The sequence below is a fragment of the Eptatretus burgeri genome, chromosome 8 (genome assembly GCF_056783735.1).
Source record: "Eptatretus burgeri isolate ZD-2024b chromosome 8, Ebu_testis_v1, whole genome shotgun sequence".
NCBI classification, from domain to species: Eukaryota; Metazoa; Chordata; class Myxini; order Myxiniformes; family Myxinidae; genus Eptatretus; species Eptatretus burgeri.
The window spans coordinates 3,060,765-3,087,553 of record NC_140968.1 but is presented as its reverse complement, the minus strand read 5'-3'; the positions used below and the strand labels follow the sequence as shown (position 1 = coordinate 3,087,553).

The following is a 26,789-nucleotide window of genomic DNA, read 5'->3' as shown; positions in this document are numbered from 1 at the left end:
TCGAGATCAGGGTCTGCAATCAAGCAATGACTACACCAATCGTCGTAGAGAAGAGGTTTAATGCGCATCAAAAGTGTATACACGAGAGTAGAAAGGCACAGAATACCTACAGTATACCAGCCCAGTCAAAACTCTCTCGCCCGCAAGCAGTTTGGTTTACTTTATATATATTTTTCCTGCTCATCTGGTTTCTTTGAAAGTATCAACACCCCAGCAAATATTCTCTCCTGGCCTGACAAAGCCTTTATCTTTTCACAAGCAAGAAGATCTGTTATTGATCAGGCAGATCTTTATCACAATATATATTATCGTCTCATTCTGCTGCAAGATGTTCCCCTTTGAACTATACCAAAACAGTGCTGATTTATAATTGGACTTCTCTGAGCCCAAGGCTCAAAGAATGTTGTTACAAGGGCCAACAAGAAAGCCAGATGTTCAGCTGCATGACAAAGAGTGAGAGTGAGAGTGAGAGCCGACTGGCTTTGATTACCAACAGTAAGAAAAGGTAATCCTGTTAATTTGGCTGCTTTCATCTTGGGAGCTGTTCAACAGCTCCACATTTGCCCCTCTGTTACTTAGAAACATAGTGGAAAAGGAACACCACAATTATAGTATTTTTTTTAGAGATGGGATCTTGATGGAGCGGCAAGGTGGTAAAGAGGGAGTCTCGTCCAGAAGTGGCCCACTCTTCTGAGTAGCTTCAAGTGGGTCATTACGTCACGAAAGCTCCGCCCGCACTTTCTTGCTTCATAGAAAAGCCCCCCCCTCCACCATCCCAACCAGCCCATCAAGACCCCACCCCTCTATAGAACAATGGATACATTTCAACAATTATAACTTGAATATAAGTCATGAGGAAGCAAAAAATTACCTTTCAAAAACAACTTACACAAAATTATTTCACACACACAAAAAGATACATATATTTTCAACTAACTATGGTTCTTTATGAACAAGAATATAATTTTTATAAACAAGTCAGAATTAGCAAACAAGAATATAATTTTTATACACAACAAGTAAGAATCTATATATATATTGTGTTCTTTATGAACCAACAAAAAGAATATCAGCAAACAAGAATATAATTTTTATAAACAACAAGTAAGAATCTATATATTGTGTTCTTTATGAACCAACAAAAAGAATATCTGCAAGCCAGAGTGAAAGAAAATTTTAAAGAAAAGTCCCAACATTTTCCAACAAGGCAATGTTCAGATAACATTTCTTTCCATCTTCGTCATTGGTACAAGCAATTCGAGACACTCATCCAATGTGAGTGTAAGCAGTGGGTCAACAGTCCCATTAAGTTCACAGTACTTTTCAGGGTCTATGGGTTGGGGAGGAAAACCAGAGTGAATTATCGGGGAGGGTAGAGACGGCGGAGGTGTTGGCAGCGGTTTGACCACAGCAACCACAGCAGGCTTCCCCAAGACAGTCTCCGGTTTTGTTGTTTTCTTTGCTGTAGAAGAACAATGTCTCACGCACTCCCTGATTAGATTTTTTAATACAAGTGATGACAACAATCACTGCTATGAAGATCATGAGCCCTATAAACAACCAATGGATTATCCAGGCTCCCCAACTCCCCAATATTCCCTTCAACCAAGATCCCATTGACCATCCCTTGTTAAAATCATGATATTTTGCACCTTCAGCTTTAATTTTTTCAGCCAAATTATCAATTTCTTCTGAATTATCTGGAATGTATGTGCAGCATTCCACACCTATAACCGCACACGTCCCTCCTTTTTCTGCTAAAAGCATATCCAGAGCGATGCGGTTTTGCATCACGGTTGTCCGTATAGCTACCAGCTCGGCACTCGTTTTGTGAAATCCTTCGCTGGTGGTATTAGCAAGCTTTTCCAAAGATGCTGCCAAATTGATAATTTCCCTTGCACTCTTGCCTGCTCCATAAAAGGGGAATGCAATCATGAAAAACCTCTCAACTTCTGAAATGGCTCTTTTCGATCTGACCTGTGGTACAAAGGGTGATTGGTCAGTGATCCGAATCCTGGGCAGTATAAATCCCAAAAAACATGATCCCCTCCATCCCCCTGGTAGCCATGAGTATGCCTTATACCCACACACAAAATATGTACCATTTAGGGGTGCCTGAGGTTCAAGCAGGTTATTTACTTCGATTTTTACAGGTATGGTTGTTCCATTAATTTGCCCTTTTATGGTCACCATTTCATCCCCATGTCTAGCATAGTACTGGCATGTTGATTCTCCTAAATGGGGTCCCCCCCCCCCTTGTCCTCTAACTAGACAAATCAATCCAATTTGTTTGTGCATGAGCTGAAAATGTGGGGGGTACTTTTCTAATCCCTCCCCCTTCTTCAATCCATCATAATTCGTTACTTTTATTGCTCTTGCCGGGCCCTGTCCCACAGCCTTTTGCTTAATAGTTCTGTACTTAGGGTAATACCAATGCTCATAGTTCGTGCAATTATAACCCCCCTTCTCCCAATTACTTTTTATTTCTATTATTCTACCTTCCACTGATGCCTTCTCTACTTTAGTTAAAACTGGTCGATCTTGTCTACGGACTATGTACCCACACATGTTCTCCCCCTGGAGTGGAACTGCAAACAAGGGTAATCCGTGTTTTCCCATATACGCCTTCCTAATGCAATTGATCCCAATGTTTACCTTTTTTCTTCCCTGTGCACCCTGTCACAACCCACTCCTTGTTTCCCCTACCATTGACCTACCAAACATTCTGATCTCTATGACATTCCCAAAATGTCCTCACTATCTGTTATTGTCCATATTATCACGATTATACTCATGCTAATCAAACACTGCCACATCTGTCATAAACCTCCAGTAACATTTCTTTCTCTTTTCGATTTCCTGCATCCTTTTGCAATGAGATGCGTGAATCCATGATTGGCTTACCTTTTCTTGACAGCTCTATGGGTAACCAATAATACCTGAAAAAGTCCAGTCCACTGCATCTTTAGGACGTTCCTCCATTCGAACACCCTGTTGTCAAACTCTTTCACAATATTTATTCGCATCACAAGAGTTAATATTCCTTTATACATGTCCATATATTTTACAGACATTCTACCAATAATTATATGTACTGTTTGGCCATGCCCTTAAATTGGTGACCAGGATCCCAGAGCCCTGAGCTCAACTTTCATTTACCACTAAACGAACCCCAGAGGGCTAACTCAGCCTGTCACTCCTTTAAGACTGGCAAGAGGAAAAAAAAAATGAACATCAGTACACTGGTAATAGGGACACCGCATCAGCAGCACAGTCATGCTCCAACCAGTGATGCAACCAACAACCCAAAGGCAGCACACACCACAAACATTTGATAATACATAGCTGCTTCCAAAACTTTCGATTTTACAAATTTTCGATTTTCTCCCACCTCTGCACGTTCTTGAGTGTAACATATTCTCAGCACCTCCTTCTACATCATCCCCCTTTTGCTCGTGCAGCTCATTTTTATGAGCCAAAACGAGCAAACCTTTTGGGTAACCACTTTGTTGTAGGGGCTGGGTATCAGCAGCAAGCACGACTGCTAGAGGGAGCAGTAGAGTTAGTTCCACCGACCGTACCCTTCTTTCCCATTCATAAGTTGGTCGTCATCAGAGAGCGCACATCGCCCCACTGTCTACCATTATGACAATACAATGCACAGAGAACCTTCCCAGGTACGGTGGCTGCTATGATATGAAAAAAACGCGTTTTTAAAATACCAACCGATGCTGACGTCAGAAGACAACAAATTCAGATCTCAACGTAAACAAAGATGTGAATTCTGCCTGTCTGAACCGACCCATGGGTTCACACCACTACCTTCACCACAGATGCATGTGCTCACCTGCACCCACCATTTGCTCACCCACTGACCCAGATGATCCTGATGGTGCAATTATCCCAATCGCCCCTTGGCGTCCTGGTGTTGCAGACCCCCCCCCCCCCCCGTCTCCAGCATTGCCCTGAGGGCCAATCATGCCATCATGACCACTTGGGCCTGGAGGTCCGATAGGACCTGAACCACCAACAGTTCCACTGCCTCCCACTTCTCCAGGCGGTCCAGACAACCCAGTGGCTCCCTGGGCACCATCATGAAGCCCATAAGAAGCACATAAGGGCAGAGTCATTAGAATATAAAATAAATGGAAATTTATACACAAGCACCCATACAGGTGCCGCTTAAGGACTGGCCCCCACCAGACACCCCCCCCAAAAAAGGGACCCCGTTGGGTCGTTATTGATACTCCCCCCTCGGAGGGAAGGTGAGCTGGAGATGAGAAGCTTCCTTGGACCTTCCTGCCTCGTGCAATCCTTGACAATCCGGCTCGATGGTACTTGAACCTGCAACTCGATACCGCTGCAAGCACCAGGTAGTTAGGTAGCGTTGATTGCCAATGGAACTCCCCACAGGCGCTTGGCACGTATGCTCATCGGAAAGGCCAATGGTGGAAGGTAGCCAGGGAGGATGTCGTTGTAGTAGTTTTTTTCTTCATATGTGCTCAATATATTATTATCGATTTAACTATTCTTGACTAGCACACTTTGCGACATTAAATATCCTCTTATTTCCACAGTTCCCCTACATTGTGCCATCTGTACAGTATACACATATCAGGAATATGCTTTCACCCTCGGCTAGATTGCATACCGCAATTAGCACAGAATCACTTTCCAAGATGTTATTCTCAGTATACACTACATACCCTGACAGTTATGTCCAGTATCGGACATCTTTCGATTACCACATTTTACTCCAGCAGTGAGTCAACCAACACTGCATAATCAGATATCATCCATTCATCCATTTGGACCACACTTCTGCAAAGCATTTGGTGCTGCCCAAAATAAAATAAAATAAAATATTTTCCTCTGTTCCCGGCTGAGTTGTGTATGTAATTATGCCCACAGCCACAGTTGCGATTTTAACTCATTCTTCATTCAAACATGTCATGGTAATTGTTTTTAAAATCTGCCAAATTCTCAATTATCCTTTACATGAGCCTAAAGTAAATCCCAACACACACTCCACACCTCACTTGCACGATTTGCATTTCCTCTTTCAAACCGTCAGAGCACACTGTCTATTGTTTGTGGCTCTTGGCGACTTCTGACTCTCAGTATCCCTGGTTCCTGAGGTTGACTCAGCCTGTCATTCCACCCAGGTCAGTGAGATTATTTATTCCAATGTGTGTATCGGTGGAGGGACACTGCATCATTTGCACGAACACGTCCTTGTGACAATTGATACCAATCTGTCGCCACGTACTGCACACAACTGACGACTCGAGTCCCGACCCATGCCCATCATGACAGCAGCTGTGCCCCTGCACGTTCGAGCAGCAGTTTTGTAGCTTAATGTTCAGGGTGCCTGCAATAACTTGCCAACTCTTCGCAAAAAGCATCGTGGGATCTTTAATGTTCACGAACCGATGTTAGCAGATCTCACAGTGCATGTGAAACACCAGGATGGAAGTTTTAGAGCTGCGTTGAGATTTGAACCGAGGCTGCACAGCTCAAAAGGCAGCCATACCTCCAGACTCTTCGGAGGTGCAGGGGGCTGCAGGGGGTTGGCACATTGTGGAATTTACTCAGGGTCCAGCACACAATGGTCTTGTCCATTTGCACATGTGTACTTGCAAACTTACAAGGCCAGGATGAACTGCTTCGAAAATTTACACAGCACCCTCGGCACGGCCGATTTCAATGCGGCCCAGATGTTGACCACTCGTGCTTCGTGCTCCATCTCCCACACCGTACAGCCCTCCCTCCTTCGAGGGCTCCACACACGGCTTACTTCGTACATTCAACCACAGATGCCTACCACAATTGATTGTAAAACTGAGCTCCTCACAATAATGATGCAACCAACCGTGTTGATAATTTTCCGTGCTTCACTCGGTTAAAAAAAAGATATTTCTTTTCCAAAGCTTCTCCCCGTATTCAGGCAAACTTCACGCAGCCCGACTCTCCCAAGCAAAGATCGCGCACAGCCCGCACTTCACAGCAGGGCACCAACACATTCAGCACGATAACCGCTTTTATGGTCAATTTTAATCCAAATAATTTATCCTGACAGATAGAGGCTCATATAAGGACAACAAACATGCTCCTCTGTCCGCTTTCATACAAAAAACTTGATCGCTCCAGGCAGAGGATTATGCTCCGTGACAAGGTCCGCAATGGACGCGTGTTCAAAGACCACTAGTCATCTCCCCCAAAAACATTTCTGCAGCTTGCCTAATGTCTTTGTCCTGGTTCTTGGATGTCATTGTTTCATTCACCGACGAGTGAAGACACAGCACGCCTCTGGGCACAGCATGTGCACTTCGACACAGCTCGCCCCCACCTTTTATCCTACCCCTCCTTCCTTCGCACCTTGGTCCCGCATCTCTCCCCATCTCCACATCCACAACAAACTGCGGACATGCGTTCGACCCACACATTAAAACGTATACAAATTAATTTAGACACATTTCAGAACTATTTGACTCTACATTAAATTACCTTTTATTTATTTCCAACCGTGATTAAATAATTCCCAATTTAATTCGTGTTGTATGGACTCCTGGACTTGGAGATCACAATCAAGGCTTTATTCGGCACATCTGCCACAAATTTTCCCGTTGACTCGTTTTTGAGTCGTTAAAAACTCTCAAAGAGGAACACGACCCCCACCTTTACCCTTCAGGCAAGGCGCACACATTCCTCCACTTTACAATGGGGCATCCTTCCCTCTGTGGGTTATCATTCCCACCCACCTTCCATTTCCACACATCGTTTTCACGAGCAGCCAAGCTTCGTCCGCTGTTCTTTCAGAACTTCGCTTTAAATTTCCAATTATTATCACATCAGAAGTAATCTCAATTCCTGTTCTTTTAATGGATATTTTACCGATTTTTGAGTTTGCTGCACTGTAACCTTCCCTTCCGCCTGCGTTTTTCCGCCACCTCTTCACCGGGAAGGCAAAAGTCGTGGCCAGCGACCTCGTACCTTCCAGGTTTGGACACAACCTCGACGGATTCAGGAAACCCTCAGATGGGTTACCTGGTATTCTCTCTTGATTTCCCTGCTCTGTGTACTGCAGTTGCACGGGTGGGGCAAGGTGTTTTCTCAACTTATTCTTTTAATCTTAACACTTACAAGTTTTCTTTTTTGTTTTTCCAACATTATTTATTTGTCATGCTTCTTCCCGAAACATCTTACACGCTTCAAGTTTGGTTCGGGCTTATTCACAAATGCATATCTTAACCAATCTTATTCTAGGAATGCATATGGGTACTTTTATATTCATTCATAGCATGATTCCAATTGATCACATTACCTTGGTCCATAATTTCTGTGACAGCTTTATTTTCCCACTTTCCCTGAATCATTTCTAGAGTATTCTTGGACTGGTCAGTGTTTTGCCTGGGGTGGTCTTGGGTTGGGTTGAGTGTCTTTCACACCTTTCCACGAACCCTCACACTCCCTTGCACACCTTGCACGTCCTCAATCTCCCACAGAAATACCTTGTCTCTTGGAGATTTCTCAGATTACCCTCCCGGGCTTATACCTTACAATCTCCCCTTTAGACACTGTTCTCCAGGGATTTCTGAGATGAGCCTGTAAGCATCAGCTGCAACCCCCCCTGCGAACACTTAACCCCCCGGGGTACCCTTCTTTTTGATGCGCACAAAGCTCTCTCTTTTCTCGTTCTTTTAAGATAAGTACAGATCACAAAGAGCAACAAACTTGTATGTCCCGGTGCGAGAAAAAGAGGCAGTTCTTACCTTATCTTTAAGCCGGCCGGCTGCTGTCCTCTTTTTGTCTCACCAAGCAAGAAGTTCCCCTCTTTTGCTCTGTTTTTACCCCCTTGCCAACTACGCCAAAATGTCGAGATCAGGGTCTGCAATCAAGCAATGACTACACCAATCGTCGTAGAGAAGAGGTTTAATGCGCATCAAAAGTGTATACACGAGAGTAGAAAGGCACAGAATACCTACAGTATACCAGCCCAGTCAAAACTCTGGCCCGCAAGCAGTTTGGTTTACTTTATATATATTTTTCCTGCTCATCTGGTTTCTTTGAAAGTATCAACATCCCAGCAAATATTCTCTCCTGGCCTGACAAAGCCTTTATCTTTTCACAAGCAAGAAGATCTGTTATTGATCAGGCAGATCTTTATCACAATATATATTATCGTCTCATTCTGCTGCAAGATGTTCCTCTTTGAACTATACCAAAACAGTGCTGATTTATAATTGGACTTCTCTGAGCCCAAGGCTCAAAGAATGTTGTTACAAGGGCCAACAAGAAAGCCAGATGTTCAGCTGCACGAGACAGAGACAGACAGAGACAGAGAGAGTGAGAGTGAGAGTGAGAGTGCCGACTGGCTTTGATTACCAACAGTAAGAAAAGGTAATCCTGTTAATTTGGCTGCTTTCATCTTGGGAGCTGTTCAACAGCTCCACAAGCGCACGTACAGTTTTACGCCTCAGCTCTCTGAACAGCTCAGCTCTGCCATTCAGCCTGGCCCTGCGACTCTGGTCAATGGTATCCAGTGTCCCTTGAGAGACAAAATTCTTCTTTGCCCAACGGTGAGTTCCAAGTCATCCACCGGCAACATCAAGAATGGTGGTCTTGAAGGCACTCCACAACTCTGCAGGATCTCTCAAAGCACCCAGACCCCCCAAATCTCAACTCAGCTTGTTCGCAAACTCTTCAGCTACCCTCTCATCCTGGATTTAAGGTGCAACTTCAGAGTTGCTACAACAAGCCGGTGGTCAGTATTGAGGAACTGAGCACTCCGGTAGACCCTGCAGTTCTGGATCATCCTCCAGCGACCATCAACGAGGACAGACGTCTTTTCCTTCCAAGCTAAAGATGCGAACGGCATGGCCGACCGCACCGCTCACACCGTTTGACAGGCGTACCGCCCTAGTCAAACTCCCCGCCCGGAACTGTCCCCGGAGCGGGTCGCCCGAGCAGCTCGCTGGCGGGCGCGCACGACACGCACACGGGGTGTGCGAAGGTGCGCCACGCCGACTGACCCTTGGGCTTCGCACCAGAAACTCGGGACCCCCCAACCAGGGGGCCCGCACTGCCCATCTCACCGGGTTAGTGAAGGAACTGTAAGAGTAGTAGTATTTCACCGGCGGCTCTGCATCGGCGACAACGCGCGCCCTGCGCCCCTCACGGGGTCAGACCACCCGACCCCCGGCGGGCCTTCCACTTATTCTACGCCTCAAGTCCCTTCACAGAATCAGACTAGTCAAGCTCAAAAGGGTCTTTTTCCCCGCTGATTCCGCCAAGCCCGTTTCGCTGGATAGTAGATGGGGACAGTGGGAATCCCTTTCATCCATTCATGTGCGTCACTAGTTAGTTGACGAGGCATTTGGCTATGTTAGCCGAGCTCACGAGCCTGGTCTAGACCCTGAACTCGCACTACTTTTCCTCCTCGGGATGCAATTTACCCCCCCCCCCCGCTGAACGTTCAAGGCGCCATATCTGTCACTCCATCGGCGTGCCGCCGCTTTTTCACCTTTTCGTACAGGCGCTCCTTTGTGCCCCCCCCCTCCGGTGTAGAGTCCCGGAGTTGCAAGCACCTACCTCCCTGCCATCTGGACGCTCAGTACCGAGCGGATGGATTTCCGGAAGCTCGATGAATGCCCCGCGGGAGACATTCCCCCCTCAGGCGCATCCTGTATCCTCCCGTCCGCTTGCAGAGAGTGTACCGAGTGGCCCAGTGCTTGCCCCATGGTGCGTTAGTTTCCATGGGCGCACTGTGTATCCTCTCGTCGACCACTCCGCCTTTCAGTTGTCGCGCGGTCGGTTGACCAAAACCAACCTTGCGATGTATCGCCTCTCCTGGCGTCCATCCGTACGTCCTGTTTTCACGCGGTACGACTCTGGAATGAAATGCACCTTCTACTGACGCCAAGTGTTGCACGTGTGCGAGGACCTCTTGAACTCCCTAAAGATGAGGGCGGTCTTCTCCTCGACCATCATGGAGATGAGTCTAAGGTCGGCTTGACTAAGACCGAATCCGCGGAGCGTGGCAGCCGATTCTAGCGCCCAGACTCTGTGCCAGCTCAGAGTGATGGTAGAGACAAGTGGCACATTGTCGCTGCCGAACTGGTTTTTAACCCAGTCGAGGACATCCGGAGTGTCGTCGTACCTCCTCTTCCTCGCGTGTTCCTCCGACAACCTGAGAGTATCGCTCTTGTTTTGCGTGCCCAGCACCATCGGCTTTCCGTTTTTGTCGGCTATTATGTCCGGCTTTCGGATCCCCGATGGTGTTGGAATCCTCGGTTCCTCGATGGCAATGAACCCACGCTGCCTTATTCGGCCGCAGACGAAGCGAGAGACCGCGTCATGCCGCCGAACTCTTCCACCATGGGTCCGAGCATATGCTTGGGAGATGTGGTTTAAAGACTCCTTCGCATGACAACCTGCATCACACCATCTGTCGTTCCCTGGTCCCCGTCTACCATGGCTCGACCTGGATCCGGTGGGGAGAAAATTGCCCCTCACCTTCACCGAGTTGATAAAGGCTCTACCGGATTGGAGCCGAGAGCGGCTGGGGACCCTGCTCGCTTCCAGTAGGTCTCGCCCGTCCACGGCTTGGTATAAGAGCTTGGCCGTGACGACGTCAGCTTGCTTGGTAGACCTGGGGCACTCTCCACCATAATGCAGGCTGTACATGTTCCTGGTCCTCGCCACATCGCCCAGTTTTGTACCGATGACAGCTTTGATGTCGGGGCTGTCCGATTGTTTGAGCCCACGCATCCATTTCTCTCGCAAGATGGGAATCGTTACCGAAAACTGGGGCGAGCCCAGTCTGCCATCCGCCGATCGGGCATGAAAGAACGCCACACGAGTATCCTTTGGCAACCTCAGCCACAACCTGACGTGATGGCACATCTGTACATCCAGCTTGCGAAGAGTTCCTCTTCTGGGAGAATGAAGGAACTCTTCTGAGAGTTCCTCCTGCCCCCGCCTCTCCTGTGGGAGAGGTCATCTCATCTCCGGAAATTTCAGTATCCTTCAGGGGTACACACGACGTAGGAGAAAGCTCATCTTGCGTGTTATTTTCTTGGGCTCGCTCCGTCAGTTTTGCTAGGACGAGAGCCTTGTAAGCGGCCTGCCTCCGCTTCCCCTGAATGGACTCCAGCGAACGTCCGGGCACAAACTGCACTAACGCTTGATTAACTAACCTTTCGCCTTCGTGTACCAGTTGTGCCTCTCGGACAGCCATGGCGTACACCACCTCGCTGTCCCACCGCGCCTTCACTCGCACTGGAAGGTTGGACGCGTTGAACACCAGGGGGTGCGCTCTTCGCCTGTGTATCCCAAGACCAGTCCTGGTTAACCCAAGGAGACCACCGTCTGGTGGACGACACCTCAGCACCACTTCGACACACTCTCCCTCAATCTGACCCGGGAATGTTACCCCCGGTTTCCCGCCTATCATCAAAGATTGGGGGTCCTGAAGGCTTTGCCCCAATCCCGACATCCGGTGAGCTGCCCTGCACAGGAGGTACTCCCACAGAGTGGGTTTTCAGATTTCTTTGTGTTATGCGGAATGAAGGGTTTTACGGTGGCCGGAGTGCAAATCCTGCCACCAACCTCCTAATAAGAAGTAACCCAACTGCAGGAGGACGTCCACAGACACAGTTGGGTACTAGATATGGATGGCCATTGGCTCACAAGGAGCTTCTCCGCCCTTTGACAGGTTTTGTTTTTAATCCTGCTGGGTGTCCATATCCAAACACTCTCCTCACCAAAAAATCTGGTGGGGGAGACTGTTTAGTCGCTGACAACCCGAGCATGAAACAGGTTCGTACAGGTTTACATGATACCTGTAGCAAGTCACAGATCTAATCTGGCCTGACCTGACTGGTATTGTGTGGAAATGTGTTGGCAACAATTCTTCCCTTGATACTGGCACCTTCGTGTGACTCGTGTGTAAAGAGGTCTTCCTTTTCTTTTGTGGTACCTTACACGTCTCCCGTTGACTTGTGCGGGTTGGTGAAGCTCGTCTCAAAAAAGTGAAAAAGGACTCCCCTTTGGAAAATCTCATTTCTCAATTCTCAAAAGTTATGCAGTTTCACCCATGAAACTCTGTTGGGCCCGATATGTTCTCCTGGATCAGGCATTGCGTGGTGGAGGTATGCGCTCTACCGAGTGCCCTTCTGGTTAAAGTTTATTATCGAAATCTGGCTAAAGATTTTCGAATCTGAGCTGGTTAACTAAACTGTCAAAATCTGGAGTGAAACCTGATATTTAAAAAAAAAAAAATCACGATTCTTTTAACTTATCGTATTTATGTATTTTCCTTAAGCAAGCAAGGCTGTGATCCGTTCGTCCTCCGTATAAAACTGACAAAGTATTAAACTTAACTTTTTCTAATGTTCAGAGAATTGTATTGCGTGAAGAAAAGATTAAGGAATGTGTTTAAATTTTATTGTATAACTTCATTGTGTGCAACAAAAATAATTACGATAAAGCCCTCGTCATCGAATGCGTGATCTCTGTATACATCGCTAATCACTTGCCAAGCCAGCCGTTCCTTATCAACCCTTTCGTTGGAGTGCTTCATTGAGTGCTTAAGCCACTTGGTAATTGCTCGTCAAGCTGCTTGGTAATGGCTACTCTTCTGACTCCCAAGGTTAAATTGTGCTTTTATAGGATCACATTTTTAAAAACAGCTGAATCACTTTTTCATAGGATCACATTTTTTTTCCTTGGGGTTTTTAAGTCATTTTATCACAATTCACAACTTGTAAACATACGAGCCACCACCTGTCGTGAGGGAGGGGGTGGGATGGGAGGCAGAGGAGGGGGGGGATGGGAGGAGGTGGGGTGGATTGCAATCTCCTCCTCTTCCCCCCCACCCATTTCTTCTCCTCTTCTCCCCCCCCACCCATTTCTCCTCTCCCCCCACCCATTTTCTCCTCCTGTCCCCCCCACCCATTTCTCCTCTTCCCTGCCGCCCATTTCTCCTCCTCCCCCCATCCATTTCTCCTCCTCTTCCCCCCCACCCATTTCTCCTCCTCCCCCCACCCATTTTTCCTCCTCTCCCCACTCTATCCATTTCTTCTCCTCTCCCCCCCCTCCACCCATTTCTCCACCCAACCCTCTCCCTCTCCCTCTCCCCACCCCTCCTTTGTCCAAGCTATTTGCGCACATTCTTGTGTACTTTGATCTGTGGCAAGTGTATTAACTGTTTGGTGCTGGAGTTATGATTGTCTGTTGTGATTTTGTTTGAACAGAGCCCTTTTGCATTCCCTCTTTGTGGCAGGGCATGCGGAGCACGTATTGTGAGCCGTACTGACGAGCTGAAGGAGGAGGTTGTTGGGACCGGTGCGGGGCTCTTTGAGGTGCAGAAGATTGGAGATGAATATTTCTCTTTTGTCACAGAGTGCAAATCGCCCAAGGCTTGCACTATCCTGCTGCGTGGACCAAGCAAAGACATACTCAATGTGAGACCTGACCCATGTACACCCAGGGAGGGGATTAAATTGGGTCGCTGTGGTAGTGTGTGTGGGCGATGTTATGTCAGGTTCTTGTAGTTTGGGTTGTGTAAAGTTCCTGAGACGAACATTTTAAGTTACCCAGCAATCAGCGTTGGTTTACATGTGCAGTGAAGCAAACATAGATATATGTTTATGTATATATATATATATATATATATATATATATATATATATATATATATATATATATATATATATATATATATATATATATATATATATATATATATATATATATATATATATGTATATACTTTGCATGTCTTTTTTTTGGTTTTCTCGATAGGAGGTCGAACGCAACCTGCAGGACGCAATGCAGGTGACACGTAACGTGATTCTGGACCCACGCTTGGTGCCAGGTGGCGGTGCCACTGAGATGGCAGTGTCACGAGTGCTTGCCCAGCGAGCCAAGACCCTGCCCGGAGTCGAGCAAGGCCCCTACCGTGCCGTGGCCGGTGCGCTCGAGGTCATCCCACGTACACTTGTGCAGAACTGTGGAGCTAATGCCATTCGACAGCTAACAGCACTTAGGGTGAGGCTTCTGTGAAGATGTTCACAATGGAATTTTTGTCTCATTACATTCCTCATGAATCCTGTCTTGGTTTGATTATCCATTGCACAACGTGTCTTTTGTGGCGAATCGATGACCTATTTCTGCTTCATCTTTTCTCCTTCCTCCTTGCTAGGCCAAGCACACGCAAGAAGGCTGCCAGACGTGGGGAGTGAATGGAGAGACCGGCGCCCTTGCGGACATGAAGGAGTTGGGTGTTTGGGAGCCATTTGTTGTCAAGAGTCAGAGTTTTAAGAGCGCTTTGGAAGTGAGATCCTTTGCACGTGCACGGTTATGGTGGCACATAGAGCGGTTCTGCCAAACGTTGGAAATACTTGGTCAGATATGAATCGATCAGATCATGAAACGTGCTGTATACAGAGCGTCGGTTCTGCCAAAGTTTTTAATATGGCTCGGGTTATAATCCTGGACGGGTTGCCACTCCGACGACACAGGAAGTCAGGATAGGAATTTTTAATTTGTTCAGTCAGGGTGCCAGCGATAGCTTTCTTTGTCTCTGTTGAAGGACACCAACAAATGCTGACAGACGGGACGCCCAGTTTAACGTCCATCCGAAGGATGGTCACACACATTTATGAATCACCCTGCCCGTGAAACACCGGGATGACAGTTTATAGCGGTGTCGGGATTCAAGCCCAGGCGAGACAGCTTTAAGGCGTTTGTTTACATCTCGAGTCCAGACCAACCTTCCAGCCCCATTTGAGGAAGGGACATGTAAAATAACAATTGTGACACTCGTACAGGGTTTTATTTTGTGGATTTCAGGCTTCGATTTGAGTCAAAATGCTGGGTAAAGCATGACAGTACGAGTGATCCTGTTTGTTTGCTGTTCCCCTCCCCCTGCTGCCCCCCTACCCCCCCAACCCTCCCGCTGTTCCCCTACCCCCCCAACCCTCCCGCTGCTCCCCTACCCCACCACCCTCCTGCTGCTCCCCTATCCTCAACCACAGACTGCTGTCATGCTGCTGCGCATCGACGCCATTGTGTCTGGCACAAAGAAGGTGAAGGGTGATGAAGGAGAAGGAGCAGCTGTGCCAACTGAGAGAGCTGATGACAAAGACTGATCCTCGGGTGGTTATTTTTCCAGAATCTCTGATATCCTGATTATTTTCCTCCATTCTTCACTTGAATTAAAATGCCTGTTGCTTTGTGACATCTTTCAAATTTGCTTCGTGCCTGTTTTGTCTCCCACCCATTTTTATTTTATTTCATTCCTGTTCCATTGGTTGCAACGTTTTTATTTTCCTGCAGTTACGATGGTTGTTGAGCAATATTGTCACAACCGTTGCACACATCCGGAACCTTGTTCTTAAAGTGATGCAGCGAAGTGTATTCGAGTTGCACTTGAGGGTTGTATTGCAGCAGGTTGTAAACCATTCTGACTGCATTGTTACGGAATGCCGGGTTTGCGTGGAGGCCTTAAACTTGGGTTCTCTTCCACCTTGAGCACAGCAGTTTCTTTAATCGGTGCTTCTGGCTCCAAGTTTCTTTAAAATGGTGACCTCATTTCCATTCCCCCCCCACCCCCACCCACAATCTTTGATTTAAGAAGAATGGGATTGCTCGTGTATTCCTCATGGACAGCATCGACGAATTGCTCTGATGACTGGTTTAAATTTATTGAATTAGGGTAGAAAAGCAGGAAGTAGGCGATGTGCCAGGCATCCCCGTTCTTTTTCTTTTCCACCGATTAAATTCTTTGAGCCGAGTTCTGTGAAGTTTTTAAATGGGAAGAATGGATGTTTTTGGAAAACGAATGGCTGGCTTCAGCAGGCGGCTCGGAGTAGATGTCAGGGAAGAATTCTGGGTGCTAGCTACGTCTCATCTCTGGTGAAAGCAACATGGGTCTTTCATGAACACAAACCACTACTTGCTGGGCTGGCACCACTTGCCTCAAATCCTGTTCCAGCTATAAACTGCCACCCTGGTGTTTCATCGATGCGTGTGCTGTCCCTCAGATGGACGTTAAAGATCCCACGGTGTCCTTCATGAAGAGTAGGTGAGCTATCGCCAGCACCTTGCACAAACTCCTGTCCTAACCTTGAGAGGGCATTGCATCAGTGGCATAGTCCTCCCTCTCTATTTAATGACTAAACAACGCAAAGTTGGAGGGTTAAAGGGTCGACAGTTAATCGCAGACGTCAGCAAAGGTTGTGTGCAAACCTTTGACCTATGCTAACAGCCCTTACACCACATGAGCTCAATTATCAAATAAGTGACACAGGCCTGCAATCGGCCCTGTACACTTAGCATGGTATATTACCGAACACCCCTTTTAACCATTTTTTTTCATGTTTGCATGCGATGCTTTAAATTGCACTGCAATGCAGTTGGAACATGGAACATCTGCACTGACAAAGGGTCATACTCAGCAGTTTTCATGTGCATAGATTGCTGGGACTTTCAAACTTAGGAAGAACTCGAGCACGACTCGTGTTGTCTCTCTCTTTCAATGAAAGAAATGGTCGAGTGAAACTATCAGCAACCAAAGCACTGTTTGCTGTTTTTCTCACCACATGCAGAAGTCAAAACAGGATGACAAATCAAGAATTGATTTTCGTCAGTTTTTTTTTTTTTAATGTTTGTAGACATTGTCATGCTGGAGGTGGCAATCATAAAAGCAAGAACATGAACATTAAATTATTTAATACCATGTTCTCACTCTTGTAAAAAGAGAAAAGGGTTTCCACAAAAAACACGACCTGTCTGTCCCTTTATTACACAGGTTGGTGGCCTGTTTTGTACTTCTGCTCATCTCCATCTCCCCCCTCCTCCACCACAGGATGATGCTACCATCAACTCCCAGCTAAAACCATTCAAAATGCAGGAATGCTGCTTACCTGCACTCCTTTGTTCCTCTTCTCTTACCAATGGGTCCATAACAGTACTTGAAGCTATACAATTACATGTAGCATTCAAACAGCATCTCACCCACTTCTCTTCCCTCCCTACCCATGGTCCTTGCTACCTTACCACTCAGACCTGCAGGTTACCATCTTCTCTTTTCCCAATCATTGACGCATTTGGGCAAGTTGTTTCCATGCCACCACTTATTCGATTAAATAAACTGGCCATCGATTTTGGCCTTTCCATTACCCTCCACCCCTTCCTTCATTTTGATTAGATTTCCTATTCATAATTCTGATTCATCCCTCCAAAAGCACATAACAAAGAAGAGTTCAAGGTGAGAAATAAAAAATAAGAGCAAAATATGTGATAGGTTTTCTTGCAGCCCACCCGACACACAAATCAGTATTTTGGAATGATGTGGTTTCTTGCTGTTAAATATCACCACAAAACACTGGTTTTGTTTAACGGTACAACATAAACCCACAATGTCCAGGATGTTCTACTGTTTTGGCAAGAAATACAGGATCAGGCCCATCCCAAATAGCCCAACGGTGGTGGCCGTGATGAGTACAGAATGTCTTATGGCTATGGCAGACTTTGTTTCTGCCGTACTTGAAGAAGCGAGTGCATCTTTGAACCCATCCTTGAGTTCCTGATGGGGAGATTTTGCAGCAATGCGACTCTGCAAGTCACGTAGCATTTCCTCTATCCTCTTCTGACATTCGGTTTGTTGCTTCATGATGCCATCCAACCTCTCCTGGTCACCCACAAGTCCAGGAGATCCTTGTCCAACAATGCTGTGCAGCTCACGCAGTCTCAATCGATTGAGATAAGCAGAGCCAAACAGGCCGAGAATCGCACCGGTCAACGAACCAACGATGGACCAGTGCTTGGTGCGCTCAGCCCGTGTGCGTTCCTTGGTGTGAGCATCTTGAACTGCAACCGAGAACCAGACAAATGCCTCCCGTTCCGTCTCCGCTGCCTTGGCATATGCCATCCTTAATTGGCGCTCCTCCTACAAGGAAGCAATGAATCAAACGACATGTTTGCATATGCTGCATCGCTCATCAAATTAATTAAAGTTTTCTCTGGAAAATGGAGACATGTTCACAACTTTCTTATTCCCTACACCACAGTATTAGCATCGGAGTGATCACCGAAGATGTTCACACATGATAAATGAAAAGACCTTTTTTTAAACATCTTAAATGCAGACCAGCAACAGGTGGTGTTCTTGTGTGGTCAGTTCCAAAAAACGCGTGTCCTCTCGTGGCACGTGCTCCAGTCTCTCACGGGCTTCGCGCACAAGTCCCGTCTGTGCGTCCACCTGCTCCCGGCTGTCTCGCACGGTCTGCCGTGTTGACAGAAAGAGTTCCTGGGCCTATCTTTCACACAGGACACAAAGCGTTTCATTGATGATGTCCAGAGCTCAACCTTGCTCATACAATGCAAGTGGGGTGAAATTTACATTTTGGTTTGCTGAAAGTAGGTATAATGAACGATTGGTGTTGTTTTTAGTTTACATCACGCTTACAAAGAGAGCCACCATGCTGACTAAAAAAACAAAACTTTACATTGAAGCCATGGCAACGGATACACAAATGGTTAAAAACTGTTCAGCATTTGATCAAACAAATCAGAGGGAGATGAATAATGTTTAAACTCGATTGCAGTTTTTTTTTTTGTATACATTGTCGAGGCTCGGATGAGAGCTAACACTCAACGCACAGCAAGGGGGGGCAGGAGACAAGAGGGGCGGGAGAGGGAAGGACAAAACAGTGAGGAACAGAGACGAGGAGATCTGTGGAAGGGAGAGTGATGGGACGGGGAACACGGGGTATACAAGATGGACACTACAGGGACTGTCAGGAAGGAAAGCAGGGAATTTGAAGGAGGTGGGGTTGGGGTGGATTAACGGGGGTAGAAAAGATCATGGTTTTGGATGGGAGAAGATAGGTGGTGGTGAACAGCTGTTTTGAAGGCCGAGAGGGAAGAATGGAATTGAACAGAGTGTGGAGTTTATGCCAAAGGCGGGAAAACAGAGCAATGAAAGAGTGAAGGTGAGCAGTGATTCATGATTTTGATAGTTTTACCAGAAGGGGGTTGCTGACGGACCTTTAATGACCTGGAGAAATATAGGGGGGGGACATATCACAGACAGCAGGGGGGGGGGAATCCGGAGAGTAGATGGTAGAAGACAAAGACCACCGACGTGCCTGCGGTGAGAGTGAGAGGCCCAAAGACTCGGCCTCACTGTAGGATATACCAATGATCCTAAATGCCTTGGTTTCCACAGCGTGAAGCAGAGAAAGGTGAGAGGCGCGAGTACCAGCCCAGAGGGGAGAGTAGTACTCCATCAGGTTTTGGCCAAAAGCTTGGTATGTGGTCAGGAGCTCAGGTGTGCCAAGGAAGGACTTTGCACGACGGAGGATGCCCAGTCAGCGACTGGCTTTGGAGGCCAGCTCGGAAATGTGGCTTTCCCAGGAAAGATCATGGCAGATAGTGCGACCCAGACGTTTGAATGAAAGGACTTCTTCAAGGGGATTGTTGAGATAGTAGATGGGGGGGTGGGGGGGGAGGGTTCCAAACAGTCCTTTTGGAGAAACTTTATGAGAGTGTGAGATTTGTCAGGATTCAAAGACATGTTCCACGTGTTGGACCAATTTGTGATTTTTATCCAGATCTGCAGAGAGTGAAGAAGCTGCTGCTTGCCGGTCTGAGGGATGACAGAGGGGGATTCATCAGCAAAGAGATAAAGAGGATTTTCCAGAGTTGGAGAGATCATTGATGAAAACCAGAAAAAGAACAGGGCTCAGAACGCTACCTTGAGGAACTCCAGCCTGGACAGGAAGAGGGGATGAGAGAACTCCATTTCAGGCCACATGTTGACTGCGACAGGAGAGGAAGTCTGCGAGCCATGAGTGGAGATGGCCTTGGATACCACAGGAAGAGAGTTTGGTGAGCAGGGCAGGGTGCCAGACCGTGTCAAAAGCACGTGATATGTCTAGAGATATGGCTTTGATTTCATAAGTAGGAGCAGCATATCCAGGGTAAAGTGACCTGATTCAAATTGATGATCGGAAATCAAGCCATTGGAGATGAGGAAGGATTTAATGTCTAAAGTGATGATGGATTCCATAACCTTGCTGTTGATAGGGAGAAGGCTGATTGGTCTGTAGTTGCAGGGATCTGTTTTTGTACATTTTTTATGGAGGGCGATAATGTTTGCTGATTTCCAAGCAGATGGCAGATGACCTTGAGCAAATGAGAGGGTGAATAGAACAGAGAGAGAGTGAGCAAGAGCAGAAGAGCAGGTTTTTAGGACACGTGGGCTGATGCCCTCTGAACCGGTTGCAGAATCCGAGTCGAGGTTTGACACCAAGCTCTCCACTTTGTCAGAAGAAAAGGACACAGAGTCCAGGGACAGCTGGGTGTGACGGGGTAAGATGGGTGGAGAAAGCGATGGGTTTCGGACAAGATTTCGTTGCAAATCCCGAGTTTAGACATTCAGCCTTTTCACGTACGATGTGAGCTGTGCGGCCTCTTGAGGTAATGGAGGGGGAACATACACCAGAAACAGACTTAACTGGACACCACAAGGATTTGGAGGAGGGAGAGAGGTTTGAAAGTTCAGACTTGAGATAAGAAAGATGTTGTTTTCTGGCTCTCCTGAGGGGAGATACACACTTGTTCCGAGCTTTATGGAAGAAACCGAGATTGCCTTCCATGAGGTGAAGGCAAGTTGTTTCAGGACAACCGCCTCGCCACAAGCTTCAGTGTTCCATGGGCGGGAGGAAGGGTTTGCTATAAGTAACAACATATACACAATGAGCAAGCGTTCCAACTCGTTCATTACAATTAAGGATTCAAATCATGAAAACCGTCAACTTTGGTGATGTACCAACTTAGAATCACATGATTTATTAAACACAAGTAAATACAGGATGCATATAGCAAGATAATTTCAGATGGGAATAGGAGAAGTATCGTCATTCAAGTTGCTGTCGTAACAATTTACAGTGAGTATTCATTACTTGAGTCATTGAAAAAAAATCAGTCAATCGTGCGAGTCATTGAAAAAAACAAAAACCAGCCAATAATTGTAACTCATTGAAAAGAAAATCGGCCAATCATCACGCGTAATTGAAAAGAATATCAGCCAATCATCATGCGTCATTCAAAAAGCCAATCATCGTGCGAGTCATTGAAAAATCAGCCATTCCTTGTAAGTCAGCCAATCATTACATGTCATTGAAAACAAAAATTATGCGAGTCATTTTATAAAGCCAATCATAGTGCGAGTCGTTGAAAAAAAAAGCAGCCTATCATGTGAGTCATGAAAAAAAATCATCACGTGAATCATTGAAAACTCAATCATTGCGCGAGTCATTGAAATATCAGCCAATCATCACGCGAGTCATTCAAAAATCAGCCAATCATTGCGAGTCATATATGTATAGAAACATGTGGAGTGTGACAAGCACTCCCCTGATCTCTATTGGATACAGTGCACACCAAAGCGTCAACTCCAACCCAGAAGATTCGGCCCGGTGACTGTCAAACAAAGATTACATGGTCAACATCAGTTAACCATCAAAGGGAACCACCGATCCGGATTTCGGGCTTGTTTTCCCTCATCAGGACGGCACACCGATACATATCTAACCAATGATGACTACATTCGTCGTTTATGCACGACGCACCTCCTGACTGTTGGACATAGTCCTACACCTCCTGACGGTGTCGGACCGTGTCCAATGGGGATCGGCAGAGTGCTCGTCACACACCACGTTTCGATTTGCCCACCGATCACATCACGTGACTTCTGGTTCAATAGTTTGCAAAAGCAGGAACATTCGTCCGGGTGGCAAACGGACGGTTGCTCTGTGCGGATCATGCGGTTTTACCGTGCGAGACAGAATTTGCTGCGATGCTCACCATAAACAGTCAGGAGGTGCGTCTGATGTTTAAACGACGAATGTGGTCACAGTATGCCTGGTGTTGGCTTAATGGTTCGGGTTGTGGGCTTGGGATCCGAGGATCCTGAGTTCAAATCACACTCAGCTGTTGAATTAATACCAGGTGGTGTTGACTCGGCCTGTCATCCTTCAGAGGTTGGCAAAATGAGTGCCAGCATGCTGCTATTCTGGGTTTGAGTGGTGACCCATCCAGGATTGTTCCCAATAGCCAAGGAGACTGCTCAGACAGCACCAACCCTCTGCACACAGTATGGTTCCAATGGATGGACGGTATGCCGTTGTGATGAGGATCAATAACCCAGAAATCCGGATCGATGGGTCCGTTTGATGTTTAATTGACGTTGACCATGTAATCTTTGTTGGTCTGACAGAGTCGCTGGGCTGAGGCCTCTGTGTTGGAGGTGACATTTTGGTGTAGGACTGTGTCCAATGGTGATCGGGGGAGTGCTTGTCACACTCCACATGTTTTTGATGTAAACACAGTATACATACACATACATTAAAGTCGAGCAAGTAGTGATGAAAACAAAGAATCAAAGCGAGACAACACCTGCAACGACTGGAGATGATCCTTAAATGAAATAAACATAACAGTCGGACGTACAAACGAACACAGTCGGACGTGCGAACACAGTCGGACGTGCGAACACAGTCGGACGTGCGAACACAGTCGGACGTGCGAACACAGGCGGACGTACAAAAGCGAAAAAAACAACAAAACAAAAGAAATTAACGGAACTTGTAGATATTAGAAGCAAATCCAGAATGAGCATATTATTATTAGGGTACCCTGTGAGTACAGGGTACCCTATTGTTTTTCTTATGTTTATTTATTATTTATTCTTTTTCTTTTTCCGCCGGCATTTTGCACCCTTTTTCGCTTTAAAAATCATTTTCTCTGGAACACTAAGTCCGATCGACACGAAATTTTCACCATAGGATGTATCTTTTTTGATAGCACAATGAAGTTATAATTATGACGTCATTGGTCACGTGGTGCGGGCGCCATCTTGAAAAAAACGATAAACTTTGGACATCTGTATCTCGGAAACCGTGCAATAGAAAATTTTTTCGTTTGATACATTTTACTAAGCTTCCTATGGGGAACACGAGTGATTTTTCGTGACGTCATAGGTGAAGCGATATACCGGTGAAAATTCGTCAAGTAGAACGCCGTATGGGAAAAATCTGAAAAATTTTGAGCCTCATCTACTCCTCAAGTCACCGACGAAAATGTTTTTCTTGACGTCATCGATGACGTAATTCGGCCGCCATCTTGTTTTTTAGTGTTTTTCTTTAAAAAATCTTCTTCTCCAGAAGGGCCAGACAGATTGAGGCGAAACTTTACAGATATATTCCCCTTTAGGTCCTCTTTCAAGTTTGTTAATTTCTTGTTGATAGGTCACATGCTTTGGCGGCCATCTTGAAAAAACCTTCAAACCTTCAAACATCTTCTTCTCCAGAACCGCAGGTCCAATGAAGGCGAGATTTCAGAACTATATTCGTGACATGTATGCGATGCAAGTTTGTTAATTTCGAAGTGATAGGTCACATGGTTTGGCCGCCATGTTGGATGTAAGAAAAATATTAAATAATGTTTTCTCTGGAATTTCATAAGCCATAGAAGCGAAAATTTGCAAGTGCCTTCCTACCTCAAGTCTGCATACAGGGTAAAAAATTTTTACCTCAGAAGTCACATGGTTTGGCGGCCATCTTGGATCAAAAAATAGACCTTATCCGATTTACACGAAACTTCACAGACTTGTTCGGCTCGACGATGGAAAGCAGAATTTAAATTTATGATATCATAGGTCACAAGGTTCGGCAGCCATCTTGGATTGAAAATGAATAAATTTTAAAAATCTTCTTCTCCAGAAGGGCAAGACAGATTAAGACGAAACTTCACAGATATATTCCCCACGACGTCCTTTCTCAAGTTTGTTAATTTCTTCTTGATCGGTCACATGGTTTGGCGGCCATCTTGAAAAAACCATAAAACCTTCAAACATCTTCTCCAGAAGCGCTGGTCTGATGAAGGGGAGATTTCAGAAATATTTTCGGGACAGGTAGGCGATATAAGTTTGTTAATTTCGAATTGATAAGTCACACGATTTGGCCGCCATGTTGGATTTAAGAAAAATATTAAATAATGTTTTCTCTGGAACTGCATAACCTAACGAATCGAAAATTTGCAATTATCATCTACCATCGTGTGTGCACGCGTGGTGAAAATTATGACGTCAGACATCACATGGTTTGGCGGCCATCTTGGATAGAAAAACGCACCTTTACCGATTAACACGAAACTTTACAAACATGTTCCACTACCCAGTTGGAAGCAGAATCTAAATTTGTGATGTCATAAGTCACATGGTTCATCAGCCATCTTGGATTGAAAAATAATATCTTTAAACGTCTTTTTCTCTGAAACGACTGAACAGATCCAGGCGAAACTCCACCACTATGACTGCCTCTCCAAGACGAATAAAAAGTTCTCACCCCTTTTTGAGGTACGGCGCAACGTTTGGCAGCCATAGTGGATTGAAGGAAAAATATTAATTAATGTTTATTCTGGAACTACTACATCAATAAATGTGAAACATCACCTTTATGGTGCACCACTCATGCGGAATGAGGGTTTGAAATTTCAACGGGATCGGGCCCAGGGTTTGGCAGCCATGTTGGTTTTAAGAAAAATATTAAATAATGTTTTCTCTGGAACTGCTTAATATAGCGAAGTAAAAATTTGTAGTTATCATCTCCCATCGTGTTTCCACACGTGGTGAAATTATGACATCACATGTCACATGGTTTGGCCACCATCTTGGATTGAAAGATAAATATTAATTAATGTTTACTCTGGAACCGCTGCTTCTATATATACGAAACTTCACATTTGTAATTTAGCCGACATGTGAAAGAAGAGTTTAAAATTTCAACCTGATCGGTCACGCGGTTTGGCAGCCAGAATTATTTAATTATTTGAATCTGTTCGCCAGTAATAACGAAATTGAACGTTTTGTGCTGCCCGCTTCGTAACTCGTCTGTTCCGCGCGTCTCGAAGCAGGCCTGTGTTTGTATCACAATTAAATAATGTTTTCTCTGGCACCGCCTATCCTATCAAGGCAAAACTTTGCGACTATGATTTGAGTCTCATGTTGTATCGGTTGTGTCAAAGGCGGACACTTCTGGGTACCCGGTCATCACTGCCAGCAGTTATAAAGTGGCAGTTCTAGTTATTATTATTATTATTCATTTAATTTCCATCCGCAGTCTGTGTGGACACAGGTAGTGACTAGGCCAGGTGGACACGGGTAATGACTGGGCGAGGTGGACACGGGTAGTGAGTGGGCGAGGTGGACACGGGTAGTGACTGGGCGAGGTGGACACGGGTAGTGACTGGGCCAGGTGGACATGGGTAGTGACTGGGCCAGGTGGACACGGGTAGTGAGTGGGCCAGGTGGACACGGGTAGTGAGTGGGCGAGGTGGACACGGGTAGTGAGTGGGCGAGGTGGACACGGGTAGTGAGTGGGCCAGGTGGACACGGGTAGAGACTGGGCCAGGTGGACACGGGTAGAGACTGGGCCAGGTGGACACGGGTAGTGACTGGGCGAGGTGGACACGGGTAGTGACTGGGCGAGGTGGACACGGGTAGTGAGTGGGCCAGGTGGACACGGGTAGTGAGTGGGCCAGGTGGACACGGGTAGTGAGTGGGCCAGGTGGACACGGGTAGTGAGTGGGCCAGGTGGACACGGGTAGTGAGTGGGCCAGGTGGACACGGGTAGTGAGTGGGCCAGGTGGACACGGGTAGTGAGTGGGCCAGGTGGACACGGGTAGTGAGTGGGCCAGGTGGACACGGGTAGTGAGTGGGCCAGGTGGACACGGGTAGTGACTGGGCGAGGTGGACACGGGTAGTGAGTGGGCCAGGTGGACACGGGTAGTGAGTGGGCCAGGTGGACACGGGTAGTGAGTGGGCCAGGTGGACACGGGTAGTGAGTGGGCCAGGTGGACACGGGTAGTGAGTGGGCCAGGTGGACACGGGTAGTGAGTGGGCCAGGTGGACACGGGTAGTGACTGGGCGAGGTGGACACGGGTAGTGACTGGGCGAGGTGGACACGGGTAGTGACTGGGTCAGGTGGATATAGGTAGTGAGTGGGCGAGGTGGACACAGGTAGAGACTGGGCCAGGTGGACGCACCTTGTTCACTTTGTCCTGTGCCTCTCGGAGCTCATTCAAACCCAAAAGAGTCTCATACCAAGTCCAGGACCGGTTGAGCAGGCCAGTCGCGGCCGTCCTTATGACTTTGAGTCGGGAGGAGAGTCCTGGACTTACTCCATTCCCTGCTCCAAGCCAAGCCATCCCCAGATCCCGACGTGACGTTCGTCGTGTCCGGCGTTTAGTAATGACTTCTCTCGGTTAACGTGATTTCGCGACGGCGGCGGGTGGTAACTCGGACGGTGGATCCATTTCTGTCCCGAATGGTGTTTCCCGTCCTCTTGTCCAACACGGAACTAAATCACCAAACGATACATGTGATTCAACCAGCGAGGGCTAACTAACGGATTAACGTGCTTTTTGTGGCCGATTGCATGACGACACTGTCGCGAACTACTCCATCATGTCACTTACGATCCAAACAAAATAATACATGAATAAAATCGGATGTTTATGTATATTCGTGTTGATGCCTTAGGAGACAAGTTAAATCAGTGTACCCCCCCCACCCAACCCCGTTTTCATTTTATTTTTGAACCAGGTATGTGTTCACTTACCAAGCAGCTTGCTAGAGCTTGCCAAGCCAACCGTTCCTTAACAATGGTTTTTCGTGGAGTGCTTAAGCCGCTTGGCGAGCGGTCCACAATAAACTT

General features: G+C 46.6%; 2 protein-coding genes across 2 annotated transcripts in view; one reads left to right on the top strand and one right to left on the bottom strand.

Annotated features, from left to right (window-relative positions):
- Nucleotides 1-15,799, top strand: part of CCT3 (chaperonin containing TCP1 subunit 3) — a 47,745-nt gene extending 31,946 nt beyond the window's left edge. Inside the window, exons 11-14 of the mRNA XM_085890606.1 lie at nucleotides 13,286-13,466; nucleotides 13,807-14,052; nucleotides 14,207-14,338; nucleotides 15,042-15,799. Of these exons, the coding sequence (XP_085746732.1) occupies nucleotides 13,286-13,466; nucleotides 13,807-14,052; nucleotides 14,207-14,338; nucleotides 15,042-15,155 (673 nt within the window). The 3' untranslated portion in view covers nucleotides 15,156-15,799. The remainder of the gene's footprint in view (nucleotides 1-13,285; nucleotides 13,467-13,806; nucleotides 14,053-14,206; nucleotides 14,339-15,041) is intronic.
- An 846-nt stretch (nucleotides 15,800-16,645) lies between these two features.
- CCDC51 (coiled-coil domain containing 51) lies at nucleotides 16,646-26,409 on the bottom strand. The gene is made up of 3 exons (XM_085890607.1): nucleotides 26,119-26,409; nucleotides 18,158-18,322; nucleotides 16,646-17,956 (listed from the first exon to the last, which is right to left on the bottom strand). Exons 1-3 carry the CDS (start codon nucleotides 26,278-26,280, stop codon nucleotides 17,441-17,443), a joined length of 843 nt encoding a protein of 280 aa, XP_085746733.1. The 5' UTR covers nucleotides 26,281-26,409; the 3' UTR covers nucleotides 16,646-17,440.
- Nucleotides 26,410-26,789: the final 380 nt, after the last annotated feature.

Coding starts and splice junctions, on each gene's coding strand:
- CCDC51 (XM_085890607.1), bottom strand. CDS start 26,280: ATGGCTTGGCTTGGAGCAGGGAATGGAGTAAGTCCAGGACTCTCCTCC. Junction 18,323..26,118: donor CACAGGACAAAGTGAACAAG/GTGCGTCCACCT, acceptor TGTGAAAGATAG/GCCCAGGAACTCTTTCTGTC. Junction 17,957..18,157: donor AAGAACACCACCTGTTGCTG/GTCTGCATTTAA, acceptor GCTTCCTTGTAG/GAGGAGCGCCAATTAAGGAT.